Source organism: Poeciliopsis prolifica, unplaced genomic scaffold (genome assembly GCF_027474105.1).
Source record: "Poeciliopsis prolifica strain line A6 unplaced genomic scaffold, Auburn_PproV2 SCAFFOLD004, whole genome shotgun sequence".
NCBI lineage: Eukaryota > Metazoa > Chordata > Actinopteri > Cyprinodontiformes > Poeciliidae > Poeciliopsis > Poeciliopsis prolifica.
In genome coordinates, this window is record NW_026562379.1 from 3,844,469 (window position 1) to 3,869,991 (window position 25,523).

Below are 25,523 nucleotides of genomic sequence, written 5' to 3' on the forward strand. Positions count from 1 at the left end.
AGTTCCAAATGTTAAAAGTCTTAAGAAAATATTAAATATTACAAAAATTTAAGAATCTGCAGCGAAAACACGCAAGGCTGCAAATTCACACTTGTATTTCCGTCTTAAAAAATAATAGTGATCACAATTGAAAAAATATCAGAGTTAGAAACTTACAGATGAAAAAAAAACACTTGTCAAAATATGACAATACAAAATTGCATAGATAGTTATAAATCCTACAAAATGAAAATAAGAAGACAATACAGATTGCAGTAATTCATCACAAGTTTTATGCTAATTAGCATGAACTCTGTTCCTCTCAGAGCAGCTTTAAGTAAAGGTACTGTATGTTATAATCTGTAGGTTTTGAGATCTTTAGTTTCATATTCGTTTCCATTTTGATCATTTCTACATCGTCTTTCAAATACATTGTCATTTTAATTAATCCCTGGTGGTAGTTCATTTGCTCTCTTTGTTTATGCTTTAAATTTATTTCTTTGTTTAGATTAGTGATTTTTTTCTGTTTACTATGTAAATTAGTTACAATCTTTCTACATTTTTCATTCTATTTGCTCTGTTTATTTCCCACCTTAAGCTCAGTCTGACGTTCGGCTCCCTTTCCCAGCTGCTTTCATTCACCTCTGATTCCTTTTGGTTTCTTGGTTCTCTTCTCCCTCTGTATATTTAAGTTCCTTGGTTTTTCACTCTGCACTGAGTGTGTTCTAGTTACTCTACTAGAAAACAACCATAATGTCAGTGAGCATCTAATAATGTAAACTTAAGTCAATTTATAGAAATGATGAAAGTTCAAAGTTTTTAGAGAGAACATGAGAGGGAATGTGATCTGACTGGTGTCTGACCCAAGACCTTATGATTATACCTCATCCTAGTTAATCATTTTTCATGGATAATGTAGTTGCTTTTATTTATTTATTTTTTTTCTTAATGTCGCAAATTTGTCAACAAACTGAGTTTATAATGTCTTTAAGCAGGAAAAAGACAGATAAAAATTTCAAAGACTTTAGTCCTCAATTATTTGTCATCTTTTTTATTGGAAAAGATTTTGCCGGTAATACATTGGTATATTTTCTTCCTATGTTTTCTTCATTTTCATGTTACCAAAGAAGGATCCACACACCTAATGAAAATGCGCAGAACCTGGTGACATGCTGAGAAGGTCACGTGTTAAAGAAAGTAAAGACCTAAAACCAACTTCAGAAGCTGTGAACATTCAAGAAGAGGTATAGCATTCACATTTAGATGAAAAAAACAAATGACTATGACGTAAGTCTGCACCATATTAATGAAAATGACACATGAATGTATACAAGAAGAACAGGAGCTGACCCTGAATAGCATTAGATTTCTAAGTATACTTCCACAACTTAATTTGGGGTTTTTATGACTAGCTTCTCTCCAATGTATGAAAATATCTCTATTTAATGCTTCATATATTCATGACTTTAGTTGGGTCAGACACTATTGTCCTGTAACTGGAGCTAATTAAATACACCACCGGGCTTATACAGTAAGCCACACAAGCTTCATCAAACATTCAGATGCACACTCACAGCCTTACCGCCACAAGAAGGTTTCTGGGAGCTGTGTTTCACAAATGTATGACTCGGTTTCTTTGTCTTGACGGCAGGCTGCTGGCACGCACACAATGACACACAGAGATCACCGCATCCACCAAAATGATGCAAGCAGCTACTCAAATAGTTGGTCAAACCAAAACAAACGTAGAAATACACGAGGCGACATAGAACACTATGATGCACTTACTGCAGTATATCCAAAAAGTATCTGTTTTTGTAATAAATGATTATGATCTTTATTTCTAAAGCTGAACGGGTCACTAGTTGTGAGTGTTGTAGGGAAACGACTGAAAAGAGCAGATATTTCTAAACAGCCTGCTCATGAAATATAGATCTGTTCTATAAAAAGAATGAATAAACAACATTTTGGTCAGTTCTGTGTTGTTTTCATGTTAAGAATCTTGGAAATTAAATTGTGCAGCAAATTTGATGGCTACTCTCAAACTATTCCATTTAAGTACATAGAATTAGGCTGTGTCATTATCTGTCAAAAAATGTTTTAATGGGTAAACCATTTGTCCTTCCCAAGATGCAATTAGGCACACCAGATTTTTATTCAGAAATGTTATTTTTGTAAAATTACTTACACATAAGCAAGCATCATATTTGTAAATATAGTAAGACATTTTCTGAGTGATTTGTTAAAGTAAACTAAACAAAAAAATATATATAGAAGAAATAACTTCTGAATGAACAGAAATATCTAAAATGTTATCTGACATTTTCATCCAAAAGTTATAAAACTGACCAAGGTTTGACTAACAATATAAAAAAAAGTTTGGGTTAAGAAAAAACATGAAGGGATTCAAATTGTTTAAGAAAATCGAGACATCAGTTTTTCTGCTGGGAGCTGCTTGCTTCAACAGAAGAAGCAAAACGTTTACTTTCAGGTCCGGAGCTTGTTGTCTGCTGTCTGAATGAGCTAGATGGGATCTTTTGACCTGCGGTTCTCATGTTCCATTTCTCAACTCAGTTGACACAAGAATCTCAGCTCAACATCTGTCTGACCTGACAGAGAGTCAGCGAAAGACAATAACATATCTATCAACATATAAAGCTAATTTATTTAAGAACGGTTTATTTAAGTTTCTAAATAAAAAAAATACATGTCAAAAAGATTTGACATGTATTTTGAGGACGACTACTTGTAGACATAAAATAGTCAACATAACATTAAAATATTGTAAACAAGTGTTATAGGTCAGATGTCAGGTGTTCTTGAAAAAATAAGTGTTTTGAAGGTGGTGCTTATGTCAAAGATATATAATTAGATCACCCTAATAACTTGAGAAATGGTAACTCTTTATTCTAAGCAGGGCTTTGAATATTTTCCGTCTTTGACTGGTTTCTCGAAACAGACTGAAAAATCTGAAGGCCATCTGTCAAATTTATAGATTATGCACACAGTATAGGTAGTAACTAAATCAATCAAAAAACAAACATTCCCAAAAAACAGCATCTTTGCATCACCTCAGAGCCAGAAGCCACATTCAATGCATCTCGCTATCCAGAAGCCGACAACACACTAAAGTGCACTTTAGAGGTTTTTTTTTCTTATTTCTGATTTATTTAATCTTTTTATAGTGGTCTCAATGGTTTAATTTAAACATTCCTGCTCCAACTTTGCTTCACTCACTATCACAGGTTTGTTTGTGATAGCATTATATAGCAATTTACATCTATGTATATGTTTCAGTTAAAGCTAACAAGTCTGGACCATTTGATGAATATAAATGTTTCTAAGGTTTTGAAGAAACTAATGAAAAATTATCTGTTTTTTTTTTTCACTCACCATTATTTGTCCCTTTTTGGATGCTACTGCCTGAGCAGGTGTATGGCAGTGAGGAGTAGCTGGCACAGGACTTCCTGCTTCAATCTAAATGTCTATGATGTCATTGATTACATCACTGAGTCCTACCAAATGGAGGGTTTTCTTTTTTGTTTTTGTGGGTTTTTTTTCCTTTAAAGTAACCTTTTGAATTCCTCTGTATAAAATGTTTTGTTTTGAAGACCATTACAAACGCATCTAGTTATGCAAATGAATTAGTAAATTAGGTTAATAACTGTTTCCCTGCTTAGATTTTGTAATTTGGTTTGGTCTAAAGAAGCTCAGGTGTGTTGCCAATTTGGTATAAGATCCGTAAGAGCTTAAAAAAATACAAAAAGTGAAACATTAAAATCCATCAGAAGAATCTGCAACTGGTGGCTGATGCTGTTTTCGGTTCACCTGTTTTGACCATTTGACTGCACAACGTCACATTGCAGAGAGTTACAAATATTCCTCTGGTTGATGCGAAATGACACAAAATGGACTCTCTGTTCAGCATGTTTGGGTTGAATATTTGCTAAAATGAATAAGAATGAAAAACTGTTGAATATGTCACTATTATTATTTTAGACGCTGACAGGTAAAAATAGATTAAGGCAGGTTTTTATGTTTTTTTTAACCGTGTTAGTCAAAATGACAAACAACAAAAAGGTTAAAAAAAAAGAACCTCCTCTTCTATACAACTTGTCATAAACACTGGCTACAATGCCAATTTTATTTGACCTGAAATGCAGAGTCACAGGAACAATTATGTAATCCTTCCTACACAAAGTCTTTAAAAAAATTACACCATAATTCTCTGAACATTTTAAGTTAATGGAAGTGACAAGTGCTACATAAAGATGCTGAAATAGTTCAGTCTGATTGTTTCTCCTGGAGGAATGGATTCTTTCCCACATTGGAGATCTCATCTTTACTCCTCTCTCACCCTACATGACTGCTCTGGCAGTATCACCTTCCTATACGGAGAAGAATACTCTAGTATGCCATCTGTACTATCATCCCATCATTCCCTGGAGCATGTGACTGTGCTTTTATGTGTGAGGACGGGAGCCTGTGGAAAAATGTGTGAAGAGAGTAGGACATGTGGGTGTGCATGCAAGTCTATAGTTGTGTGAATGACTGAGACTGAGGGTGAGTCGAAGTGACTGCGCATCAGTGCCAGTGATTCACAATCTGTATCACACCGATTGTCACAAGAGTAATATTTTGTCTGTCTGAGCACTTTTACATCGACTGTGCTCTCATCCACAATTTTTACTGTTACTGTCAGGGATTCCCTGTAGGCAGAAAAAAATGTGTTTTCCAGGGATACGCTGACCAGAGGCCATCAACAAACATTTTCTCCACTGACTCGCATTGCCCATCGCTCTGTCTTCTCAAGGAAACCCCGAGCACATTCCTGACACATTCCCTCCAAAATGAACCTGATTCAATACAGTCAGAGAGAAAGAAGTGAAGGGAGAAAGGAAGAATCTAGGGGAAAAAAAACATATGGAATTAATATAGGTAAAGAAAGAGGAAGAAGGTAAAGAATAACAGAAAAAAATAAGATAACATGAATCCAGGATGGATTGGGAGACAGAAAAAACGACGAAGGGGAAGACAGGAGAAAGAAATGGAGGAAATACAAAGAGGAAGAAAAAAGGCATGAAAGAAACAGAAGAAAGAAAACACGAGATGAAAGGAATTAAGGAATGAAAGAACTAACAAAAGAATGAAAGAAGAAAGGAAGACAGTCGAGTGAACGCAAATTGAATAGGACTCATGCAAAGTTTTACTTCTACCTAAGGGAAATCTATAGACGTAAAAAACTAACTGTTCTCTGACAAGTACTTCAGTCAAAGGCCTCAGACTGTTTCCTCCTCGCTTCTCTGTCGACAGTCAATAAAAGCCAGAGATGAATTGTATGTAGGTACTTTAATTAAAATGCCTTGCTACTGGCAGATGCAAGAAGGACACTGGTGGGTTTTTAAATGAAAGAGAAACTGTTGAGCAAAATGGCAAAATATCCACTTATTAATACTCCTGAAACTTTAACACAACAAAAAGCCTGACCTATCTCAAAAAAGAGAAAAAGTAAAAGCATGGCATGACGGCAGCAGCAGAGAGTTCCTCAGAGCAGAGTTTGTGATCCCATTTAGAAAGCAGCCTCTGGTGACTCCTCCAACTAAAAGGGCCCCAGATGGGAGGGCTCTGACCTTATTTTGAACTCTTTTGGGACTGCTAAGAGGTAATGTGTGAAACTTGGCAACTTTACACTTCAAAACCAGTATTTCACCAAACTGAACTGTGAATTTGGTGTGAGTTTATTACTGCCGATTTATCACCAAAGGTAAACATGCTTTTATAATTGGGATAATTCTGACTTAATTGTCTTGCACAAAACATAACCTAATAATTGTCTAACGTATGACATACAAAGAAGCCGACTGACGAGAAAGTTTATGAGACAATCTCTCTGTATAATTTTAAGATTGGGCTTCAAATTTTCTTTTTAAAAATGCTTATAATTGGAGTTCTACTGCTGAGCTTGTCACACAAACTACTTCTCAGTCCAATACTCCTGAGAAATATTGTTAGACATCGTGATGACATGCTGAAGGAGCGTCAGAAAGAGAAGGACCTTCTTAAAGAGAGAGGGGCCCAATTTCAAGACAACTACAAAGTCAAATTTGTTTTAAGTTGCTATTTTTTTAATATACAAGTTATTTTAAATACACAACTGAGGGTAATAGCTAATTTATTGTGCTATAAAATGCCACTTTGTGCCTGGAAAATAAATAACCCCATTGAACAGGAAGAGAATGGCAGAGGTCAGTAATTTTTTTTTGTTCTGGTACAACTCAAAGTCATCCAATACATTAAATTGGAGACAGCTGTGTAGTCCTAACTATGAAGCAACAGTTAAAGTGAACATATTGTTGTTACCTCATTTTTCATAAACTCCACTGTCTAGTAATGAAGCACGTAATTTCCCAGTAAAATATGAGCAGCCTTTCAGATCTGCGGTTTGTAGCTCACACCCTTGCTTGCTCAGATGAAGAGTAATAATAAGACTTGAGTCATAGATCACAAGGTCCAGTCATCACAAGTCTCAGTCGAGCCTCAAGTCCTTGCTTCTGGTAAATGATCTGCTCATAGATAGCAGTTTATCATGTCCAGAGGACCCCAGAGCACTTTACAATACATTGAGTCATTCACCCATTCATGCACACATTCACACACTGATGGTATGCTACATCGTAGCCTCTAGCTTGTAGAAAGAGGTGAGACTCTTGCCCAAGGACACAACAATTAAGACAGACGAAGTGGAGATTTGAACTGGAAATAGGAATGAACTGGAAACAGGATGAAGTCCTACCTCCTGACCCACCAACATCCCAACCAGACGACTTACTTCTCGAATTCGAGTTTGAGTCAGAAACTTGGGTCACCGTCTCTACTTCATCTGCTACATACACACCCACAAGGCATAGAGTAATGTGGGCTGTGATACAGTATAATCCTGTAAGTAACGTCTTTTCCATATTTCCATATTAAGTTGCTAATTTATTTATTTTTTATTTTTTTATAAATCTGTATAAAAACCCATGGAGTCGCACTCAGTCGCACTCTGTCTAGACATAAAGATTTATCTAATTATGACAGATAAATCTATATATTTAAATTTCTACACTTGTTAAAAGAAAAAGGCAGATGCAAAGTGGTCAAAATAGAAGCAAACAAACAACCATCTATCCTTGTGACTGTCTGTCTGAAGGGCCAGATAGCGTACGCATGTTTTTGGATGCAGTTAAATCCCTCTGAAAGAAGAGCCAGAATGTGAGTGGGCAAACTGCGATGGGACAAGTTTAAGAAATTACACGCATATTCTTCCCTTTCACACATGTACCCCCGCTCAAAGAATCACCAGTGCTGTCAGAGAAGACTGACCTCTTAGGCTATTATACAAACAAATCAGAAAACATCTAAAAACGACAGGTAGCGAGAGGTAGCTGTCTCACTACCTCTCACAAAGCCTGGATGAGTTGACTGCATTGCTGCATGTATGTTTGTGTGTGTGTGTGTGTGTGTGTGTGTGTGTGGTGTGTGTGTGTGTGTGTGTGTGTGTGTGTGTGTGTGTGTGTCCAAAACCAAGTGTTGAGGAATGCCTACTCCCTGCATCTTTATGTGCATCCTTGATAATCACCAAAGAGCGTATAATTAATTATTTTCTTCCATTTCTACGAAAGCCTTTTTCCCTCTCATATGAGCCCTGTTCCCACTCTGATCGCTTTAATAGCTTTTTAGCCTCCTTTCCTGTCTCTTCTTATTTGCAAGCACGATGAATTACCGGCTGGTTACCTAGGAATCTATAACTTGTCCTGCATACCAATGGGTAATTAAGAATAAATTGGCTCAAATTTATTCTTAAATTATCTTCTAAGGCCAGAAATTCTGGCCTTAGAAGATAGTTTTAGAGAATCTCTATCGCTGTCTGGCAATTTCAACCTATTCAAATTAACAGGTAATTGTTTGTACATATCCTCAAACATATGCACACATTTTTTTTTGAAATAGCATGTGCAAATAGTTTACCCTCAATGAGAAAACAACCCATGTAAGGGATTGCATAAGCTTTTTTCTGTGTCAGTGTTTGGGTGTGTGAGCATAAAGGTCATTTCTCTCATCTCTAAGTGAGCTCCAGTGAGAAGGGTTGAGTGGCAGCTCTCATCAATATTAACTAATGCCCTTCCTTTCATCTGCATCATAAATCCATGGAAACAAACACACACACACACACACACACACACACACACGCACACACACACACACACACACACACACACACACACACACACGCACACTCACATCTTTTAGGGATTCATTGACTGCTTGATGTGGAAGTGTGTGTGAAACATGTTCAAATTGCACAGTGGTTCTTGAGATTAAGACAAAATGTTTGAATAAGTTTTCCTCTGGCAAATCCTGAGGATTAAAATTTATCAGCAGATAAACACACACAGTATTTTTCTGTCTTCATATGTATTTATTGAACTTTTCCACATTTTGCAATGTAACAACCACAAACATGCGTATTTCGACATTTTATGTGACAGTACTTAGCACTTGTGATAGACGGAAAAAATAATATTGTCTTTGATTTTCAAGAACAGCAATCTGAATATTTCCATTTTATATTTTCAGCCCACCTCAGTCAATATTTTTGCTAAGTTTTTACCGATTTGCACATCATGAGACTGAGATTTATGACCATTTCTTGAAGAAAACATCAGACTATTGGATTAAGGACATCTGTGAACATCAACATTTAAGCATATTCACTAAAATATTAGATTTTAGAGTCTGTACTTGAAACATGACAAAACATGAGAAGTTCAAGGAGTATAAATAATTTTGCAATGAGCTTTACTTTCAAGCAAATATAGACAAATACAAACAGATCAGAAAACGAAAATAAAAAGAATAAGAGAGGGACATTTACGTAAAAGCAAAATATTTAAAAATGGCAAACAAGTAAATAAAACTGGTCATAAGAAACTGAGAAACAAAACAGTGCATAAAATCACTGAGCTAGTGATTATGTGCAATAATAAGCAGTGTGCTCAAAATCCCAAGAAAAACATGCATGAGTTGAGCAAAAGAAAAAAGAGAGGACAGTTTGTAAGTGGGGATTCTTTGATCAGAACATGAAAACAACTGAAGCTCAGGCATGTTGGCGAAGAACTACAAAAAAGATGTCACAGACAATTACAACAAACATGGCTCTGTGCACTGTAAACATTTCTGTGTTTAGCTAAGGCGACATGGAACATTTAAAATCCACTGTCATTTCTTTTCATCTTCCAAATGCCAGAAAGAAAAAAAAACAAAAAAACAAACGCAGTGGAAAGAGGGGCTTTTTTTCTGTTTACTGAACAGCGATCATGCCAACTAGAGGAAATAAAGAAGCTCTTAATGAAGCACACCAGATGGACAAAGGCAGTTGAAACACGGACTGTGTCAGTGCATATGAGTTTGCAGGAGCAGGTCAGAGTTTGATAAAAAGATACATCTGTTCTTTCGAGCTAGCAAAGTCCGTTTACCTGAAGGGAGGCTGCTATTCACTGAGACACTGCATGGCCTGAAAATATTATTCATTCTTCATTACTGTGGGAGCCGGAACAAAAAATGCAAGAGAATACGGTGCTGACCTGTGGGTGATTGATGTCATCTGTCTGAACACAGCTAATATGTAAAAAGGTTTTTTCCCATTGTTACGTTTTTATCATTTGGCTGTGCATCGCTGTATGTTGTGGGAGGATAAAACTCAGCCTCAGGCTCGGGTTGTAAAATCTGCAAAAAAGAAATGTCTCACTCTGTCTCATCTTGCCTGGAGGAACTGCACACCCACAAGAAATAATTTCATTAATATGAGTTTTAGTGTGACTCACTAAATACTGATCCATTATCCTTTCTGTGCACCATTCTATTATTTTGGCGTTTGCTGCAAAGACTTAAATCCTTATAAAGATGAACAGCATGTTGCAACATTTTGCAGCACATTATTGACAAGTTTTTGCTGCAAAAGCATGTACACGTGTTTTGTCTTGATGAGGCCTAGCCATTTTGACATGTTCATTTTGATTAATTATCTGCATAGATTTTAACCCAATTAATATTTTTTTCCCCATACAAATGTTTTGGCTGTTGAGGGTAAAATAACCTAAAAAAATCAGATTAAAAAGAATATTTTGTCCTTGACCTCATATAACCATTTATTCAGAAAAACCACATACATATACATTAAATTTATTCATAGAAAAATCCATCTGTGACTGTAATAAACTTAGCAAGGTAGCAACATGTGCTTTAGTGTTTAATATTAATAGTAGCTGACTTTAATTCAGATTGGAAAATAAACACACAAGATGTAAACTGTAATGAATCAAAATCTGCAGACTTACAAAATAACATCTGAAATAATCTACCTCAAATTTAAAATAATTCAGCATTTTGATGCCAGAAAGGTCTTCAAAGATCTCACTCTGATCCAGCAATCATCTTTGCCAGTTTCATAGATCCCCTCATTCACCAAATAGTGTCATTAAAACACATATGGTATCTGGAAAGTCACAGAAGATGGATGATTGCAATGTACTAATATTAAGTGTCACATATCTACAAGATTACCGGGGCCTTTAATCAAAGAAGCAAGCAAAGCAATGGCACAAAGGCATGTCTAAGAAGACATTACATCTATATAGACAAGTTGGCAAATCAATGTTTATACTAGTCAAAAAGATATACAGACCGGCAACGGAAAAGGGTGATTATGTAAAAAACATATTTAAGGATTTGTTTGTGTGTCTATGTGGGTGTTGGTACATGTGGCTGTGATGCCAGCTGCACAAGAAATCTATTTAATCAAAGCTCCAGCCTCGGATATATAGAGCGAGAAGTATATATTAATGCACTCTTCCGAAGTGTGTGTCTACTTAATGTGACTTTTCACGAGAAAAGTAGGCGCTAGTCACTGCAACAGAGGTGGAGGGCACAAGGAAATTAAAACCACCAATTTTTTTTAGAAAATAGAAATGTTTTTTTTTTTGCTAAATAAAAAAATATTTTTCATTTTTTAGCAATTATGTTTCTTATTTTGCCACTACTTCATAAATCCAATGCCAGTTTCAGAGGTTTAAAAAGATAAAAAGTTGTGTTTGAATTCAGCTTGTTCACAGATTAACTCTGAGCTGTTTCAGGATGTGGAGGAAAGTCATGGCTGGTTAACATACCTCGCAGTATTGTCTATTAAAACCTGATGATTTTTTTTTTACATTCAGTTCCTTTCAAAGAGGTATACGTCCCGTCAGTAGTTGACGTTCAATAACATGGGGTAGGGTTATTATAAAGGTGTTGACAAAGACCGCAAATGAACAATCTTTGTCAACACCCCAACTGCGCTCAGCAGATTTGGAGACAGAGTAAAATCCCCTTTGCTTGTGTTCACCGCCTGGACGGCGCCTTTCTATAGCAAAGTTAGATCATTTCAAGCAAAAAGAACAGGTCAAAGGTCATGATAGAGAGCTGCAGGCAGCCCTGTTTTACAAAAATCAATAAGAAGTGCTGAGCATGAATGAGTCTGAGTGAACATGTTCATAAGCGGAGGTCACTTTTCTGAGAATTTTTGGACTAAACAAAGCTGTGTTTTAAATGTGGAATGCTGAGAGAACTTGGGCTATTTGGATGTCATTTAAGTCGAATCTGGAGTGAATAAAAGATTTTTCAAAGCGTTTATAGAGTCAATCGTGGGTTATTTAATGGAGAAAGAGGCACAAATTTCATCTGAAGACATGATCTCAACCCTTGCTGCGAGCACAAGCAGCAGAGATAGACGAGCTCCAAGAACCCACATGACCAATTTAGACAAATGCATCTAGGTTTAAATTTGACGATAGGAATACGGTGAGATCTCACCAAATTTTGACAATATGCAGCACTCTGCTTGTTTGACTGAAGCAACTCAGAAGGATAGACTCAGAGCTGCATTATATGCTCCGTACAAAAACTCACAGTGATGAGTGCGTCCATGTATTAAACAAGACAGATGTTCAGAAACAGCAAAGAAGAATTGACATCAGCAGCAGATACATGAATATGTGACCCTGGAACAGAAAAACTAGACGTATCCCTTTGTGGGAAATGAACAATGTTTGAGTCTGGGAATTTTATGATACATTCACACTTCATGATTACTAGAATGGAAAAGAGAAAGCCGAGGTCAGAGGCAGAATTCGGAATGCCGATTCAAAGAGCTGCTCAGGACCCGGAGCGTAAGTGAAGGATTCACTTAGTGAACTGTGCCAGAGCGTTCTTGTCTTCCATTACTAAACGTGCAAAAGAAGACAAGAACGAGGGAGAGATTGGACATGGAGGGAAAGAATGTGAGAGACATATAGATGGAGAGAAGTGTATTGTATAGCCGGCAGACAGGCTGGAATGATGGTTCACACAAAAAAGCTCAACTCTTCAAACAATACTTCAGCAGTGTGCGTACTTGTGGAGCTATACCAACACTTTGGTCTGCATGATGTTCTGAGGACATTTTTTGTCCCCCTTTAAGTTTAATGATGAAGCACGTGTTGCATGGCCACACAGCGTCTACTCCCTGCATATTTTTATTTTTATGTTTTTTGCATAATACCTTGTTTGTACCTCAGAAGGTCAAATATATACAGATGATACATATCCATGAACTGTAGAAAGTTTTTACATGGGCATCTAAAATGTTTGGCGTTGCATGAATTAAAGGTTCCATGATTAATATGTTGAGATTTTTTTTTCTATTTTTATTTTTTTTATTGAGCAGTACAGAAAATAAAATAAATTAAAAAAAACACTTAATACTGAGAGTCGCTTTGTTTCAGGATTATACTGCTTCATGTAGGTCTTTTTTCTTTTCAGAACAAAATAGTCCATCTTAATGGATTTAATCTGTCAATATTAGGGACATCCCAACCCATTTCCAAAGATGGGCCTAAACAAGACATTCTTGTCATAATTTAGTCATAGAGTCTCTGACTAAATCCAAATCCCAATACTAATTAAACTCCCGCTGACCATTTCCAAAGTCTTCCTTCAGAAATTCTTGATGAGTGTTTCCAGAACGTGTCTTCATCTGGTAAATAGTATCTGTGGTCTGGAACTGCCGTAGATGTTTTTGAACAGCTCTTCTTATCCATCCCTAAATGTTTTCAGTGCTATCTTAAGAGTAGGGTAAAATGCAGGATGATACAAAAGAGGAGTGCTGTCATCACAGCATATAGACCCTCAAACAGGAGGAATGAGCAACTACAGCATTTCCATAACAGCAAAATGTGTCTCCTATGTTTAGTTTAAGGACAACCAAATCATGTCAGGAGAAGGCCTCCTCCACTGTGTTATGAAGAAAGCACCTTCAGAGGAGCTGCATCTGGTTTGGTGTTCCACTTTGGCTGTGGTGCATCGGCTGAGATAATGCCGTCCACTAACCCACAGAGCAGAGAGTAACACACTGACCAGAATGCCCTGTGCTACAATCAGCTTCCTGCTTTTGGAGCAATATGTGGTCCACTTGCATCCATACGCATTCGAACCGCGCCACTTCAACTGAACCGATGCCTAGGCTTTTAGAGGGACCAGTTAGCTTCTTTGGTTAGCAGTGGAGTTTGATTGCACATTCACACCTCCCCAAATGAACTGGACCTTCTAGACATATGAACTAGAGTTTGATTACAGCGGACTAAGGAGTGAATGCATCATGTGACAGAAAATCCTAATGTGGATTGGTCCCATTTATTAGCATAAGTTAATCATTGAAATGGTATTCTTACTTTATTTTCAACTCTCTGTATCTAACAGTTTTTATTCCAAACAAAATCAAGATATTTGAAGTGAGTTCTGTATTTGCCAACATTCTTAAAAGAATGTTTAGTGATCACTAACTAAAGTTCACAGTGAAATATTTACTCTTCACTTGATGGGTGTATTGTTCTCATCTGTTGTTATGTCAAATCAATCAATTCAAAATTTTATATGTAGTCATTTCAACTATAATGCATTTGGCTGTGTGAAAGTAAGCAGTTTTAACAGAACTACAAGTAGGTCATTGGGATTAAACTGAAAGTAGCAGAAACAGGAGTTAGGCTACAAAGAGGGAGAAAGGGGTCTCTGGTGCCTGCTGTAACATATCTCAGTCAGTCAGGCTTCAGTGCATGCACACAGACTGTAAACTCATGCTGGATTGTTTTCATGCACTCAGAAATGAGTGCACCCTTCCCATGAGCGCACCACTTTATTCATTACTAATAAATTCATGCACTTCCTAGCGCAATTTGAGAAACCCACCTGATGTTTATTTATCCAGTTGCTTCCCAATCATTCAGCTTATGCACACAGATGCAGAATATGATTATGTTTGTGGGTGAGAGGTGTTGGATGGCTATGAATTTTTTTAATCAGTGTAAGGTGTTTTAAGTAATCGATTCATTCATCTAAGTCTATGGTGTAGGCGGTACAAGACAAACAAACTTGGAAATTGAATTACACCGTCCTGATTTATGATTGTATATGTGACATGCATATGATGGGAGAACAATATTGTCTCCAGCAGTGAAAAATGTCCTAATGTATTGTAGATTATGCTTTAAAGATTTTAGACACAGAAGAAATAATACTTTCTTATAAAACAAGGGTATTATAAAGAGAAACATACCTGTGTAATACTGTATTGGTTATATTTGAACTACTTGAATAAAACCTTCATTGGTTTAATTAATGAACTGAAATAAAATAACAGCTAACATTATAAAACAATCTACTAAAATAAGATGAATTAACCACTGGATGGTATTAAAAAATAAAAAATAAAAGGCATGTAAAATCAGATCGATGTGAAAAAAACTGAATTTTTCAGCATCTATTATATTTCAAACATTTTCAATTTGCTTTTCTTCAAAATTATCTAAAGCAGGCCGATACTTGAAACATTTTATTATGTGGCTTATTAAGGTGCAAATACTGAACTGAACTGCTGTCCTACCACTTTAAATTTGCTACCTGATAGGTTAATATTAAGATATATTAACTTCTATAACAGCAAAAACATGCAAACACATTCTGAGAAATTATTAATTGCAGATTAGTCATTTACAGTAGACAGGAGTAAACCATTGTTAGTCTGCTGACTTATCAACCTACAAAAATTAAAACAATTTTTAAATGTAAAAATCTTGAGTTTTTTTATATAGGCAAATGTTTTACTACTCAGGGCGTCAACATCTGGAGATTCAGAAACATTCTCAAAAACGTAATCTATCGGTTCTCCCTTGAACAACTTTCCTTTTTCTTATTTGCATGCCAACTCAAAGACTAATGGGGTTCCCCCTTTGTGATGCACAAACCACTTTACGAGAATCTTGAGAGAACAACCGATGAACAATAATAGTGGCATTGGGATCTAATTTGAAACTTACGATTCAGCTCTAAATTGAAGGATTACTTCACTGTTTTCATGTCATTCATGCAAGAGAGGCCATTGACTTCAAAAGTGATCAAATATTTTTGTAATTAAAAAAACAACCTCCTGTAACTTTGAAGAATACTGGATTCCTGCCCATTCATGGATTCACCTATTCACATATTTTTCTGTGGACTTTAACTACAGATGATTTGAGGAAAAACCGGCATATCTGTCCATTTTAGTGTAATAGGTATGACTCTTTGGTGTAAAAAGCAGATTTACTGTATATATTGAATATATATTGATTTTTGTAAATCTTTCTAGTTGAGGTATAAAAGTATGTTCCAAAATTCCTGATGTAATTTTAAAAGAGATTTTGACTAAAAGTTCTGATTAAAAAGCTGCAAATTTCTGTAAATACAATTTTGATTTCTAAAGTAAAATGTACTTTCTATCCACTTGTCCAACCTTCCTTGGCAGCAGGAGTGTAACTGGAACTAAAAACTAGCCTGATTCACATTTTATGCAGGCATACAAAGCAGGTTTGCCAAATTTATTTTTATTTGCTCTTTTATTTACTGTTTACAAGAAAAAAAAGTGTATGCAACCGTTAAAGTCTTCTCAGTAGTAAACTCAGACGGTTTTAATGTGTTAAATAGAAGTTTGAGGCCTTGTATGTTATTAATTATTCAAAGTGTAGTGATTTTAAATTGATAGTATATATCTAAAAATATATACCTCTGTCACCTAATTGTAATTGTGTCTTTCAATGGCATATAAAGATTATGTGTGTAGTTCCAATCTATCTGAAACTGTAATGTGATCATCTGTTACGATTTTATAAAAAAAGCATAACCGATGCCTTCTTACTTTCAGGATGACTCCAGAATGAATGCAAATGTAAATCAAACATTGCAGGAATGACCCAAAAATAAAAGCACTTTATCTCATGTCACAAAATACAGATGCTCCGCATCTCAGTGTTGAAGATTTGCTTGCATAGACTTCCACCTGATGACCTCTCGGCACCATTAATACACAATATACAGACACTGATCTTTCAGGCTGAGATCAGTGTCCATTAAGTATGATAAAATAACCAAAAGAGAGGCACTTACTCTATCAATAGACAGCATCAAACAGTAAATTTCATATTCTTCACCTGAAACACACACTTTTGCATCATGTGTGGAAGCAGCTTTACTGACCAAACACTTGAAAAAAAACCAGCAACCAGGTTCAATTAATTTGCATACTTGACTTCTGAGCTAATCTCTGACTCATGCTAATTATTTGCCACATATTTTGAACTTAAGTTACTTGTAACTGATTACTGTGGCTTTTAAAAAACTTACTTACTTATTTTTTCCATTTTATTTTAATTTACTTTGTTATTTTAGGAATATTGCAGCTACGAGTTGATAGACGTTTTGCTAGGCTTTGTTAAAAATGATCACCTTTAACAATGTTTTTCAAGAAATTGTTGAGTACAGCGTCCTTAGCACACTCAGCACTTTAGTGTAAGCAAGTCTTCTGAAGTAGTCCGGTAAAAAGTAGTCCGGTAAAAACCAATCTCTTGTCCTACGCTATTTGCTTCATCCAGAGAGTCTGGGCTCTCGACTGTTGAGAAATGATTGCTTCATGGAGGCGTGGACTGTGTTGAGGTTTAAAATTTTCCCCTATTACTACTGTTTGCCTTTGACGTATGTAATGGACCAGTTTAACGGTAAGAAGCTTACTGGAAATTGCCAGTGCTGTAAACAATCATACTCCACCGCAAAGAGAAAAGTGCCGAGTCGTGTGAAGCAGCTGACGATGTTTATTCAATATTTGGAAGCTGAACGGCTTCATTGAATTGTCATTGCTAAAACTACAAACAGACTGAAATTTTACAACAGTGTAAGTAGAAAATATGCTTAGGACAATCCAAGTCAAAGGAAGAAAGCACCAACATGGCAATAGCTAAGCTACTTCTGAAGAACCGATATCTATGTGCTCAGCTTAACCAAGTGATCTGGAAATGTAACACAGAGGCTGGAGCAGAGAAGAGTAACAGTCAAATAGCTCAATATATTAATTATTTTCTTCTAACCGCTGCTACAAACATCTTCCTACCAAGTTTGACACTTATAAATATTTGAAAAGTTATTCATAACATTTTGAAATTGGATCAGATTGCAAGTAGACGTCTGGCTATGAAAAAACACCCAACAAACGAGAGAAAAATTTTACAAGCAAAATACGCCATAGGCCAACACATACCCAAACAAAGCAGACCCAAGAACGCCCCAGACTTTTTCAAGTAGCATTTTTAAACAACATGAAACTCTTCATATGTGATTGTCCTCATGATGACATTTTTTTCAAAACAGAGACAGATACCTTCTGAGCACCTCTGAACTGCCAGCAACAGGCTGCCTATGTGGCATTGTTAATGCTTCTTTGTCAGCACAAGCATCACCGAATACCTCTTGAAAGCTTGCAGGTTGAGGTGAAGCGTAAAGAATTAGATCTTAGCTGCCGAAATACAGACAGAGATAGTGAAAGATTAGCTGTCATCCTTCAACGGATCAGAGAAGACACGACTGCCAAGTGATTCTCTTTGTTACAAAAACAAAGGAGATATTCCGAACACAGTCAGTGTTTTTTTTTTCTTTTTTCAATCTAGTTACGTCTCTAATAACTCGGAGCAGTTGTGAAAGACGACGACTGTCGTTTTGCGAACGGAGGGGAGGAATCTGTGTAGACGTAAACAACTGAAACATGAGCCACTGAGCATTACCTGGGAATGCCACACTGACTTACAAATTGCTCGCTGTGAGGTTTAACTTCAAGATTTCTAAACAGCAGCTGTTCCACACGAGACAGTTTCAAACAAATTCAACTAAAATGTTTTACTGTTGCTCCAAAGGATAACAAAACTGCAGCTGGAAAGCTTAATAAATAATAACTTCCCGGTTAAAACCGCCACAATGACAGAATCTTGAGGCCATTAAACATAAACGCTGTGCAGAAGAAACAAACATTTGCTGAAGTCACTCATTCACAGTACCTTGCAAAAGTATTCAAGCTCCATGAACATTTTCACATTTTGTGAAATTATACCCACCATCTTCAATCTTTTTTAGCGATTTTCTGAAATCAGTGACAGTAGTATATACTTATGTGGTGGAAGGAAAAAAAAAAACAAGCTTTTCTTGAAATATGAAAAGTGTGATGTGAACTTGTACTCAGCCTGGCTGAATCAACAGCCTGTGATGAAAGACTTTGGAAATGTGTCTGTACCAGGATTACATATGTAAAGACTATTTTTTTTGTCAGTTCTTCTTGGTAAATAGTTCCAGCTCCATCTTGCCACTGCTTTTCAATATTTTTGCAAAGTGCTGTACATATAGAGTATTTACATACTTACATGCATTGGTCACTGCAAAGCTGTTGGCTGTCTCTATATTGTCAACGTGTGGGACCAGGTTAAAGGGAGCTTCCGTAGCGTTAGGGCTGGTGTTGTGAAGGAAGATAGCTAGTCGGAATGCTGTGTATTCCTGATCTGTATTCCTAATGAACAGTCCACCTAGACAGAGTGAGACCAGGCAAGAGGAGGGACAAGATGGAGCGGAGAGGAAGTGAGTTATTGTGGGGCAGAGAAAGGGCAGGTGGGAGCATGGTGAGACAGGGAGAGGCAAGGAGAAGGGGGGGGGAAGTAAAGATGGATGGGAAAGGCAGAGAAAAACAGAGGAGGGGAAAGAGACAAGAAAGCCAATATCTTCATTAGCTTTGTTATAAAAGGTGATTTGTCTTTCTGCACATTCTCAAGTTCTGTATTAACACACAGGCATGAATACAAACGCGCTTGCGGATGTTCAAATTGTTCAATTCATTAATGAAATCTGGCGGAGAGAGGCACAGAAAGGAATAGAGGAAGAAAAGAGATTTTCGAAAAGCTGAGAGGAAAGTCTAATGAGTCAGAGAATAACCAGATCACAGGGTATTAGTTAAAAGAAGTAGAGAACTGTCTTGGGCAAACTAACACTACCTTTCCAGTTAACATTTTAACAAGAAGTTAAAATGTTTTAACTTCTTGTTAAAATGAGAAAACACTATAAAAACACATGAGCTGGCAGAAAAAAAGTGATAAGAAAAGAAGAACAGAGTGGTGGAGATCATCTTTTGTAAAAACGAGGGGTCATCTAATCCTTTAAGGGCACTCTCAAATAACATGTTCTGACCAGCTTCTATTACCTGAGCCTGATAAGATATTAATGATAGTAATCTGACACAGCTAACAGTGACAATCACTTCCATACTTTAGGTATGTTGAAGCAAGTTTAGTATTCCATTAGGAGAAAAATACAATTTGAATATATCATTTAACACACAAAGACTATGTGATTCAAGTATTAATTTGTCTGTGATATTTTGTTATAACACTTGTTATAGACTCTAGTGAAGCTAGCAATTTTTCTCTAAGAGCTTCTAGTTTTCAAAAGATCACATTCGAGATCTCATAGGTTTTCCAACTTGATTGATGTTTTAGCAAATGAATATTTAATTTATGTTTCTGAACTGGATGTTCTGCAGAGAGGTGGTTACATTTAAAAATAATTCTGTAGTGTGAAACTGTAGCCTGAATCTGCACAATGACAAGCCAACGTCCAACATAAAATTATTTTAAGGAAAACTTGATAAAATCTTAAAGGAGAGTTTGTGTAATTTCACAAACTCAACTATTTTATGGGGAATCAAATAACTAAGCTCTCATATATTTGTTCTGTTCTACCTCTATTTTATAAAATCTTAATCCTTACAGGGTGGCAGTAGTGTGGGGTTCACTCTGAACAGACTGTCAGTCCATCACGCTGCAACGCTTAGACACAGGACAGACAACCATGGAGGACCAGAGTCCTCTATGGAAAATTGAAGAAAATTGAAATGGCTAGTTAACTTAACATGCATGTTTTCAAACTGAGGAAGAGAATCCATACATACACGAGGGACCTCAGTACCTACTTGGTGCAAAGCAACAGTGCAACAAAGCAATGCGCCACTTGCAGCACTGCGCCACTTGCAGCCTTGTTGTTTACCCTTTACTCCTTCATGTTTTAAAGAAATGTGAAGGATGGGAGTGAATTGGTAGCAACAGGACTATGAGGGCAAAGTGTGCTAACTGAAGCTTTTTTTCCTCTAAGGATCACAATCTCTGGTTCTGTCATATTAAAAGCTGTTGTTAATATTTTCAGCACTGGAACAGACAAGGATGTAGTAAGCAAGATCTCTTCACTTGATACCATACAAACCCCAAAACAAATAATTGTAGAAGCAACAAAAGTGAAACTAAAGCTGAAGCCACGGCAGTTCTGCACATGTACATATCTACTTACTTAGGAATAGTACTTTGCATTTGTGTAGGTTGGATTTAGATCAGGTTAGGTTTAAGTTAAATTTGATCTTAAGTCAAAACAAAAACAGATATTTACTTGACCTATTACTGCAGGAATTGCCCTCATACTAATACAGACATCCACGTGGAAAAAAATATGTTAAACATGACCTCTTTTAAATTATGTTGTAGTTTACATGGAACATGCATGCTACTCCTCAAGCACCGGTGGAACATCCTGTATCTACAGGTGCATTTACTGAGGACTGTACACAGAAGGGGAGGAAAGAGCATACTGTATGTGCGCTGCTCTGCACAATCGCTGCCGGCATTTTACTTTGTCCTATAAGGTTTTTCGTTAAACACTGGAATGCAAAGAAAAAAAAAATAGATGACTTCACAAATGTTGCATCTTTACATGATAATGTGCATAATAAGTGGGAGCATGCTTGAAAATCAGTGCACTCATGTGCAGGTTGGAGCACAAAGCAACCAGTGAATATTTAGCGCATTAAGTTTATTGGCAGCAGCAAGGAGACAGAGTCAAGGAGCTGAATCTCATTATAGGACCTCCCAGCTTACCCTCTCTACACCCCACCAACCCCTAACACACAATGCACCCAGTGTAGCAGAGGCACAGAGAAATTGTATTCCATACATGCGCGGTCCCCAGTTACTGAGTGAACTGATGCTCAGTTCACTCAGTTAACTTTTACTTCTGATTTGTTAGGGAGGTTTATCACGTACTAACACGGGGGAGGGGATGGAGAAAGGCAGAAAGCGACAGAGGGGGAATGCTGCAGTATCTAAACAGTGAACAAGAGTGGAAAAGGAACAAACCTCCCTGAAACATTCATGAGGCAAGAAGAGCTTTTCAAATGTAGTGAAAGAGTTTGTGTTCATTTATAAACCGCCTGAGACACTACAGGGGATACAAATGGGAATTTATAAGGAATGAAATGGGGGGGTGAAGGTTTCTATAATTTTGTGTTCTTCCGATCCGTCTTTGTTGAGTAATTTACTGTGCTGTACAGCGCAGTCGTTTTATCATGCATGGTGACTCCTGGCCGCTAAAACAACCATCAATATTCAGCGTAGTGCGTTAAGGCTGTAGTGCCTGTGCCGTGCGTAAAAATCAGTAAACCTCCAACTCACCTATCTGCACTGAGCTGGGGAAAGCCCCTGTCGCCAGTCCCCAATAAAGGGCGGAATACACCCCAAGAAATTGCCAAGAAAAAAGAATAATCCTCATGTTTGCTCCTTTCCTCGAATCCCTTCAGAAACTGTTCAAAGACATTTAGAAAGAGGGAAAAGATGCGCAAGAGATAAAAACGCGTCAGAGGACGAGAAGGATTCTCTTCTTTTTTTTTTTTCTTATCCTCGCTTTATTTTATTTTTCCCCCAGTTAAGATTTATATTCCATGTTGAATTCGTCCCTTTGCTTCCCCTGCAGTGTCCGCTCAGGAGAGCCGTGAATCCGGCGCACATGTAAAGACGCGGGGGGAGAGGCAGAGTGGGGAAACTCGTTGGAATGATTGGCGAGCGGGGAGAACAGGCTGCATTGAAGAACTGGACATGCGCGCCCCACCGCCTCTTTCTCACCCACACGCCCTCCTCTTCTCCCTCTTTCTGTCTCTCTCAGTAAAATGATCGGTTTCTCCCTCAGTCCTTATGCTCCTCTGCGTCGTTTACCCTACTCTTAGAAATGGTTTGCCTCGCAATAATAAAAAAGAAGAGTGAGAAAAAGATCTTTTATTGCGTCTTTTCTTTTTTTAAGTTGCGTATCCTTTGAACGCTTCACCGTTTCACCTGCAAGAAGTCACTTTCTAGTGCTGAACTATTTATTAAGAGGTTAAACTCAATATGAACCTTCATTATGTCTCTTAATTTAATGATTGTGGAAAATTTCCAAACTCGGGGAAAATCGAGGTTTAAAAGGGGTTATTATGTAAAATCGACTTTTTTATTATTATTATTTTATATGATGTTTTGTTATTCCCTCATCAAACACATACCTGGACTGTTGCTTTGATTCTTTCATGTATGACTGAGAAATCTTTTAATCTCCCATGTCAGCCGTTCGGAGTTTCCTAACCGGATGCTCTATTTGCCTTCCTGCGCATTTCCGCTTGATTCAAATCTCGCCTCACAGACAGTCTTGGCTTCCTCCCATTCAATTGGATTCCTCCTCTAGAATTTCAACCACAGAAGAAGTTGAACGATGCTGTCGTTGTTTTAAAGCTGTGGTCAGGCTGTAGAAAGTGAACAAAGCTGTTCAGTTCAGGTTATTGGCCAAGCTGATAATTAACTTGTTAATTAACATCACACTCATTGGGCCCTGTTCTTCCCTATTTGAAGTGGGAAAGATTGTTGCTGGATGCACATGACATTTTTGGGAAGCCTCGCAGATGGTGCAGATGTTAACAGTTGGGTAAAATGTCAAACTTCAATGGAGTCCACGCCTTCAGGAAGCAGGAGTCCAGATCCTCTTTACAAAGCCAGGCCACGGCATTTCACCAGGCTATGGTTGCTCATAAAGCATCATCTATTTCAACAGCAGCTCCTCCTTTTATGAACTGCCTGATTTTTTTTGTTGATTTTTATGCACTTTCTTTTCCTCAACATGCCCACTTTTTATGTCTGTCCATTCTACCCTCAATTTATCAAACCTAGGATCAAAGATTTTGATAAAAAAAATAAATAAATAACTGAGAAAATTAAACTCATAGATGCTTAATTTTGCAAGGGGATATAAAGCATTTTCTAAAACGCCCACTCATCAGAGTTGTTATATAAAGATACCTGAAAACATAAACTTACAGTGTATGAAGTCACTGAAATGAGAAGTAATAAGATGGAGTGAAACATAAATTTCAGTTTTTGCATATCTGGAAAATAATCTGTTGAAATCTTATTGTGGCTTTTGCTGTGCTGGGAACTTAAGATTTATTTTCCCGTCCTCTCCCCCTTCCACCCTTTAACAAAAAAAAATTTCTGGAAGCACCCCTGCATTTTTGCCAAAGCTGCTTTGCAGCCTCAATCTGCTCAGCTGACTGAGGGAAGACTCAGGCAGTTGTCAGCTGTGGAATGTCGATGCATCACAACGTCAAAACTTAAGGAGCGAAAACGCCTGGGCACTGATGCGGGGAAATAATGGGAGAGAGCTTCACATGCAAAATCACACAATCATTTGATGAAAGCATGAAATAATGAGATGTCCTGAACATACACAAGTAAGCAATAAAAGGACCTTGCCAGCTGTACGTTGTTACAGCACATTGTGTTACAGCCATGTCCCATTCAGGGTCGTTTGAATCTAGTCTGTTGGTAACAGGTTGATAAAGCTGACAGACGGTCTGAGATCAAGTAGTTACACGGTGGAGAGCACAGTTTCATTCTTCCAGATGGCAAGACGAAAGGGATGCTTCACGGATTGTCCCAGTGAAAGATGCGGTCTATGTTTCTCTGAAGGGCTTCCCCAGCCGGCGGCAGAGCAGACGAGTACATCAACAAAGCTCCAAAAATTGCCAATTTAACATTTTGCCACGCTATACTTAGAGTCCTGACTTATTGAAAAGATCGATTTTTTCAAACCATTCTTAGCTGAAAAAAGATGGCTGCTAATTGTGTTGCATGAACATGACAAGAAATATACAATAAATGCATGCTCTAAATGAGCATGAACTCAAAATGTGCGTAGAGAACACAGCTTCTAGTTCCCCGGATCAGCAATGAGAGACTCTGTCCATGGTGCTGAAGTCAGGCTGCAGACTCAAAGACATGAAGGTAACGTATGTATACTCATTGCAAGTATTAGGTTTACATTTGTAAAAGTGTTTATTCTCCCTGAATGAACACTTTTGTAATCAAATTTACTAATTATGTTATTTACTTGTATTTGCTTTCATTTCAAAACAAATGTATGATGACCATCAATAAAATATTAAATTAGATGTTCTACCCTGTTTTCCTGTAGTTCTACTAGAGAAATTTATTGGATGGCTACATTTTTGCTTTTACTGGAAAATAAAGAAGTTGGAGTAGTGCTACTCTTATGCGAGAACAATTGTTTGGGTACTCTATCAATTTCTGTCTGGCAGTACACAGGTCACAAAAATCTGAATGTACTTCACATTTGATGGGCACCAGACATTAAAACGCTGCAGGGCTGAAGACTACAGACATTAGCATGTAGACATAGGTGAAGATTTACTGTGTTATTGTGTCAACTTCATTAAGCAAACATTGTTGTTTAATTTTATATTATATTGCCTTCATTTTCAGACTAATATAGAAGGCAGCAATCAAAAGATGCTTATTGGGGGCTTATTTGCAGAAGTGAAGAACTCTATTTCTGTAAATCTATTTGACTTTGAAGAGTTTTTATTTCTTCAAATTAAAATAGTGATGCAACAAAATAAGAAATCAGCAAACCAAATACTCACTGTTTAAAAATCTAACATAATGAGTCAGAGTTTATCTGACTCATTCAAATAAAGAGATTGTATTTTCTTTAATCCCAGCTGAAATTTTGTTTCTTTAATATTAATCATTCTGTACCTCAAACATTTTTCTTACTCTATAAATACAGTGTCGGATCAGATTACGTCTCTGTAGCATCTCATCTCTTCTTTCTTTCTTTTTATAAACAAACTTTACGGCATTTAGTGACAAATAAATAGTTTCAATGATTCAAGGAGAAAATCAGCTGCAAAAAAATCAATCATACAGACGATATTTTATTGCGCTATCAAA

At 37.0% G+C, this 25,523-nt stretch overlaps 1 protein-coding gene across 4 annotated transcripts in view; it reads right to left on the reverse strand.

The window, feature by feature from the left end:
• The window catches only part of gria4a (glutamate receptor, ionotropic, AMPA 4a), a 111,729-nt gene extending 89,446 nt beyond the window's left edge, over window positions 1–22,283 (reverse strand). For all 4 annotated transcript variants that reach the window (XM_055027946.1, XM_055027945.1, XM_055027947.1 and 1 more), the window contains exons 1-2: window positions 21,924–22,283; window positions 18,804–18,962 (exon numbers count right to left, since the gene is read on the reverse strand). In XM_055027946.1, the coding sequence (XP_054883921.1) occupies window positions 18,804–18,962; window positions 21,924–22,020 (256 nt within the window). In that variant the 5' untranslated portion in view covers window positions 22,021–22,283. The remainder of the gene's footprint in view (window positions 1–18,803; window positions 18,963–21,923) is intronic.
• Window positions 22,284–25,523: the final 3,240 nt, after the last annotated feature.